Source organism: Loa loa, assembly GCF_000183805.2.
Source record: "Loa loa unplaced genomic scaffold supercont3.86, whole genome shotgun sequence".
In the NCBI taxonomy this organism is placed as follows: domain Eukaryota; kingdom Metazoa; phylum Nematoda; class Chromadorea; order Rhabditida; family Onchocercidae; genus Loa; species Loa loa.
Window position 1 is genome coordinate 205,730 of NW_018108266.1, and position 6,706 is coordinate 212,435.

At 35.8% G+C, this 6,706-nt stretch overlaps 3 protein-coding genes across 3 annotated transcripts in view; 1 reads left to right on the forward strand and 2 right to left on the reverse strand.

Moving 5' to 3' along the window:
• The window catches only part of LOAG_17518 (hypothetical protein), a 2,701-nt gene extending 1,362 nt beyond the window's left edge, over window positions 1-1,339 (reverse strand). The window contains exons 1-3 of the mRNA XM_020450179.1: window positions 1,163-1,339; window positions 650-841; window positions 70-168 (exon numbers count right to left, since the gene is read on the reverse strand). Coding sequence (XP_020306186.1) covers window positions 70-168; window positions 650-841; window positions 1,163-1,301 — 430 coding nt within the window. The 5' untranslated portion in view covers window positions 1,302-1,339. The remainder of the gene's footprint in view (window positions 1-69; window positions 169-649; window positions 842-1,162) is intronic.
• Window positions 1,340-2,494: 1,155 nt separating this feature from the next.
• LOAG_11448 (thiamin pyrophosphokinase) lies at window positions 2,495-4,067 on the forward strand (the record flags this gene model as incomplete). Its single annotated transcript, XM_003146967.1, has 6 exons — window positions 2,495-2,534; window positions 2,876-3,008; window positions 3,078-3,255; window positions 3,379-3,516; window positions 3,620-3,737; window positions 3,937-4,067. 6 exons carry the CDS (start codon window positions 2,495-2,497, stop codon window positions 4,065-4,067), a joined length of 738 nt encoding a protein of 245 aa, XP_003147015.1.
• A 380-nt stretch (window positions 4,068-4,447) lies between these two features.
• The window catches only part of LOAG_17519 (hypothetical protein), a gene marked incomplete at both ends in the record, with an annotated part of 8,970 nt that continues 6,711 nt past the window's right edge, over window positions 4,448-6,706 (reverse strand). The window contains 6 exons of the mRNA XM_020450180.1: window positions 4,448-4,525; window positions 4,678-4,866; window positions 5,066-5,276; window positions 5,423-5,586; window positions 5,767-5,911; window positions 6,069-6,247. Of these exons, the coding sequence (XP_020306187.1) occupies window positions 4,448-4,525; window positions 4,678-4,866; window positions 5,066-5,276; window positions 5,423-5,586; window positions 5,767-5,911; window positions 6,069-6,247 (966 nt within the window). The remainder of the gene's footprint in view (window positions 4,526-4,677; window positions 4,867-5,065; window positions 5,277-5,422; window positions 5,587-5,766; window positions 5,912-6,068; window positions 6,248-6,706) is intronic.

The window sequence follows — 6,706 nt, forward strand, 5'->3', positions numbered from 1 at the left end:
GATGCTTTGTTAACAGCCGAATAATGAATTGTAGCGAAACAAAACTGTAATCAAAGGACATTAACCAACCAGACTCAAACTTCTCCAAATTGCCACCATGAGCGCTATAAGCAGTTCGCATTACTTCGCCACTCAAAATCGTACACGTGCTGTTAACCCAGTGCCATCCTAAAAAAGTCATGATTCGGAAATGAAGGACTTCAAGATATGCAACAGTACACGAATTCAAACATTCACATCTAAAAGCAAAAAAGGTATAGCCCCACTGTAGTTTCCGATGCAATCATTAAGTTTAACATTGATAAGACTCCTAGAAAGCAAAATCACGCCTTGATACTACTAAAATTAAATCTGTATAAAGCTATTTTAGGGTTATTTATTCTTCATTTTACATGCACACAACCATCTTCGAATGGCTAGTTTAATAACATTATCGAAGCATCATTCGATTACTCTTTCTTGTAATTCCCCTTTTGTACTTTTAAATATCGTTTGTATTACTGAAATAAACCTATGACTTGTGGAAAAGGACAATACTTATGTTCGCTGATGCATTTTTTGCATTTTCGATTTCATCTTTGTGCGAAGAAAATATATGTGTTTTCAGCTTACATTAGAAAAAATGAGTAAAGAAGAAAACAAAACTAACCAGCAAAACCAGATGTTCGGTAAGGCGCTCGAAAAACAATGATAAATTCCGTAATGGATGCGTAAAGAATGTTCATCTGTAGGTTAAAACCACCACCATAAACGGCTTCCCAATCACTGTCGATGATTTGTAATGGATATGAACGACGTAAATCGTTCCGTAATTTGTTTACGCTCGAAATTCCATTACTTCCTATTACAGAAAAGTAATTTGTAAAAAATGGTTGAAGAAGAGTTCAGACTGAATGAGAAATGGCAAGGAGTTAGTCATTATTTTCATAAAAAAGGTTTTATAAAGTTAACCATTATTTTTATAAGGTTTTTTTTAGTCACTATCAGTCATTATTTCCACTGTTTAGTATACCACTATTTCAGATGGATAATCAGGGTTATATGAAATCCTTTCTCATATGAATACCTCATGAAAGCAAATATGGAGAAAATCATCGAAGAGTAAGAAATCAAGATAAAAAACTTCGTTAAATTTGGGAAAGTTCAAAATAAGACGCTATACCGCGTACTGCAACACAGGCCTGTCGAAAAACCTTCGGTGAAATAGAATATGATTTCCATCGTAGCATGTATTGTACCACACTGTACAGTACGATGGCGAGGATCACATAACGGACCATGCGAGTGAACACAAAAGCCATCGTCGTTGTGGACCGTTTATATATTTTCTTATCTGAAATCTAGCTCATCTCTTCAAAGACTTCCTGTAACACTAGATGATGCAAATAGAACGCAACGCTCAACGTCCCCCCGCACTCTAATCCTACCGCAGCAGACTAAACAACCACTCGAATATCCCCTCCAAACCAAAGAGAGCATAAACCGACGCGTATTGAAACAATGCCGTACCAGTAGGCGATGATGTAATGGTAGAAGCGGTACTTATATGGTTGTCGCAAGGTGCCATTTGAAGGGAGATCTCGCAGAAGGCTGGGATTAATATCGTATGGTTTTTAGACAGGTTTTGATAAACTTTTGCTGGAAGGATGAATAACTGGAGACATTTGATACTTGAAAAAGCATCAGTTTTTGTTCGGAAGCGTCGTTCCATTTTGCGGCATATTGAACAAGGATGGAGGAACATTGTAAAAATTAGTCAAGATTTACTGAAATATACAAACAAACTTAAAGGCGAACTAGGCCTTTATAGTTTAATGTTTCATGATTTTAGTTAGATCACCAATCACGTTGTTTGCCACCAAGCATCACTGGTCGTTGTTTCGAAACAATGTTCAGCTCATGCTACCCGCTGCTCACATTTGAACAATCACTGATGAATGAAAAAATGAATCAACGATGAAACTATCGCTGCTGTTTCTCCAATCAGTGTGGAGGTCAAGGTCTATGCTAAGAGCGCCTCGAATAGACCTAATAGTCTATATGATGCATGAACAGTGGAATAGTTCCTTTCCTCTCTTCCACGGGATGTTCATCTGTTTATTTTTATCGTTCATGATGGGTTATGTGATCCGTGATGCAGTGTGCTGCTGAGTTTTTGGAGAAAGTAATATATCAAAACGAGCGCTATTCTTTTTTTTTTTTTTTTTTCATTGCCAAAATTCGTGTCTACGCAGTGTCCACACGGTTAGCAATTTATACTAGCACGATTCCAAACGATTCTATTCAACTTTATGTCTTTTGCTTCGTGGAACTGAAATTCCATTTTTATTTGCAATTCAAAGACTCCTTTCCTGTATTGCATCCTCAAATCCTCAACGAGACTTTATCCGCGATATTGTCATGTCTAAACGGTGTCCAGTTTCCTCATTTCTTCATAAATAACTCTGTTAAAGGGTTTTCTTCAGCTGACGCAGTGCTAATCCGCGAGTTGGACATGAGAAGAATACAGCTACTGTCTCCGTTACTTGGAGAAGGTTTACTGAATAATTCTACCTTGGAATTTCGTATCATTAGTCTTTAACGGTTGAAATCTACTGAGTTGTGTATGTAGCGTTTTTTTTTCTCTTCATACAGCAGCCCTTTATATCTTTATTTCCAGAGAAAGAAATAAAGTTGTATTACAAGCTCTATTCTTCATCTAATGGTCTTATAAAAGGAAAGTTATTTTAGGAGCTGTTTAAGGAGAGTTATTGATTCGGTGGGAAGTTATTGAAAAATTAAAGTTACTTCACACGAAAATCATTTAACATCTTTATTCTGCTTATATTTCACCCAACCAGTGGGGACATTTCTACCAATGTGTCATAATTTTCAGATCAAATTGGAGTATTGTGGGTCAATTCGCAGCCTGATCAATCATCAGCCAAACTGGCGCAATATTTGTGGAACAAAAGCACATTCCGTAGTTGTACCGATGGAGCTGCTAATTTCATCATGCCCCTTGTCAAGTAAGCTTTTGTCAATGTAGTTTTCTTGAGGCTTTAATTAATAAGCAAAAATTTGAATAATGTTTCCAGGAATGAAAATTGTTTAAAGCCTGACTTGATTTCTGGAGATTTTGATTCCATTTCCGCTGTGGCAAGAAAATTCTTCGAATCACAGGTTGAAATCGTGGAAACACCTGATCAAGACTACACTGACATGTGCAAAGCGTTGCAAATTATTGCTGAGAGGATGAGAAATAAAAAACTGAATGTACGTTAAAGAAATTTCGAGACGGTTCAAGTTTTAAAAAATAACTCTGCTAAAGAATGTGACAGTCACTGTTTCTTATGAAATGGAACGTCTTCCTGAGTACTTCGTGCAATAAAGTTTAAGATCTCGAAAGTTATTGTTTTGGGCGGACTTTTTGGGCGTTTTGATCATGTACTATCGTCTCTGCATTCATTATTACGGTTCGATAGCTGTGGAATTGCAATTATCGACGGTATTAATTTGGTCACGATTTTGCGCGAGGTATATATTCTTAATTTACAAATCATGCATAAGTTGAATTTATGACTTTATTCTTAGATATTTCCTTTATATATGGTTTTTGCCATCCATTTGCTCATTTTAGGGTTCTACAAGCTTAGAGTTCACTGGAGGTCAGCATCTTTTAACAGGAAAATGTGGCATTATCCCTTTCACTCAGCGCAAAACGACCGTATCATCTAGTGGCTTGAAGTGGAATTTAGGTACTGAAATGAGATCTTTTATAATCTTCCTTAATAATCTCGTGTTCCCTGAAATTCACAAGTGTCATCAGTGAGATCTCGAGTGGTTGAGATGCAAAGAACCCACAGTAAATCCAAAGTTTTCTAGAACAAAGCTTTTTTCAATGTTTATTGTCTCCCATAAATTATTTTGATATTCTTCAATGCAAATAGTTTCCAGATGAAACGGAGCTTGCATTTGGCAAACTTATCAGTACATCAAATGAAATGATTAGCGATACAGCGTCGGTAACCTGCACAGCTCCAGTAGTGTTCACCATGGAATTGTCAGAAAACGCTCTGTCACTGTGATAATCTGCATATCACCATGATATTAAAACGTCTGGAAACTTTTATTTCAGTGGACAACTAGCCAGTTGTCTCATCTCCAACTGTTGTTATAGATGGAACGTGCTTTTTTTAATTTATCAGTTAATCGTACGTGGCTCAGTGTAACATGAATTCATTTTATTTCAGTTTAGGACATAAATAACAAAAAAAGAAAACTAAGCAACCTCTAACAACAGTAACGTGTTTCCTCATATTTTTTGATAATCCCGACCTATCTCTGGTTTTAAATAATAATATATGAACTTTAAGCGATGGATTACATTTCATTACTATTTAAAATCAGACTGATCACCAAAATTTCAGCAGAAAATGGGACTATGCTAATGATAAATCAACTGCCTTCAGCAACGCACTTTCTTTACTTTCGAAGCAATTGTAGCTCCTTTCTTTATCCCTTTTATTAACATCTTCATTTCATTCTGAAACAAATAATATGTATATTTAACAGGAAGACATCAAATATCGTTTTTTTGATTGAGACTTAAAATTCGATCCAGAAATTGGGAACACTGATGGTCACTAGAACTTTTATATCTTTCTTTGTATGCTAATATCTAAGCAATAATCATACCTTTTCTCTTCGACGTTTATTGATCGGTATATATAAATATGGCTCATATTTTGCGCTGTTTCTTACATCTGCAGAAGCTTGCTTCTTCGAAAATCCTTTGTCGGATGTGGTGTCAGTGGAACTTATACGAACATTCCTGTGAATACCTTTCCCACCAGGTTTCCAGCCAGATTTGTTCTTATTTATGACCTGAACAGAATTTCCAGAAAACATTACATGCATAACACATACCTATCTTATGAAAATTGAAAGACTTCTACAGCTGGATGTTTTCTGAATCCCGAAATTCCAAACGGCTTCCACGACTAATTGCACTGTAAATCCCGAAATTACTGTGTATATTCCTAAGAGGAACAGAGCACAACAAATTATAAAGTAAAACGCAAACTCTGTTGGGATAGTCACTATCGCTATCGCTCTTCGAATCACTGTCTCTTTTCATCTTCTTGTCCAGGATATTTAAAAATTTTCCAGGTCGCTTTCGTTTCCTTTTGTCTTGTTGATCCATATCCAGATTTTCAATTATTAATCGTCCATCTTTCGCCACTTTGAAATCATTACCACATTTGTTATTATCATCGTCATTCAGTTCCTGTAACCTAAAACACCAAAAAGATTTTGATGAATCCAAAGATAGTAAATTAGAAAAGCATTCGTAAGTAAACCAGTGAATAACCAGATAATAAGCAAAAGGAATTAATAAAAGAATAGTAGAATAATTACGACCATTTCCAGAGAATCTCACTTTTTATCTTCCAATAAGAGAGACCGAGATGTTGCAATCCTTTTCAGTATTTTCTTTCGGTCGAGTAGGTCCATCATATCTTCATCATTATCATTCTTTAACCACATCGAGCTGCCTCGTGTTCGACCTCCAATTGACTCACGATCCATTTCTACTTCACTTTCCTAAAAATAAAAAGAAATAAGTGAACAAATAACTTATTTATATTTATAGTAATATTCTAATTTGATTTGTAATTTCAGTATTAAGTTCTTCATTTTCCTTTCCCAGATTTACTAATCAGTCGCGTCAAACTTCACTTCGTTCAATAATTAAAGATTTGAATTTCAGAAGATAAAACATACACTGTCGGTATTGCAGACCACATTCAGTATTGTATCTGCACCTGCAGTTCGAGCACTTGAGGCCACGGATGCCATGTCATGGTCTTGCCCTCTACCGGTGTCCATGTTTTGCATCTCTGTTGTACGCTGGCGTTCACGGCGGTATCTGTAATATGGAATAATCTAAATAGTCTCAACACTACGTAAACCAAAAATACAGAAAATATCCTATTCAAAAACAGTATTTCATAAAGATAATTTCAAAGTATAAAATTTTTGCTCAAAAACAACTTTCTCCTCATAGAAAATACTTAAAAACAAACCTCATTTTAGCAATTGCTTTCAGTTGCTTAATCCAATCCAATTTATTTGTTCGACTCATCAAAACTTCAACACCATATCTATCAACTAAAACCTCAAGCAGAAGTCTATTCGCTTTGCGGATCTTTTGCGTGACATTCGCCGTTAACGGACTGTCGAACACAGCCGACAGTAGGAGTTCCTGCAACTCAATTGATATTGCTGGAAATAATCCAAGCGTTATTTCGTTTACTCTTAGAGACAACTGAAACCAGTTGTCAAGCTGAGCTATATATTATATATATTTTGTCAAGCTGAGCTTGTCGCGAATTCCAATTTCGCGAAAGACCAAAGTATAAAAAATTATCTATCCATGCAATCATCACTCATGTCTTAGATCTTTGTTTTAAATCACATCTGTTGAAATATTTAGAAAACCCACTCCCACTTTTTTCCGTATATATAAGCTGGATTGAGTGTTGTTAGGGGAGCCTTTTATGACCAGTTTTTTCATTACGCTCAAACAGTTTGGTTGATTCCTTTTCTTTTCCTTTCATCATTATTAGCTGTATCGTATCGTTTTTGTGACCCTTACCATTTACAAGTAAAGAATTAAACTCTCCCCCTTTGTCTACAACGTTACGACACATACACACACACA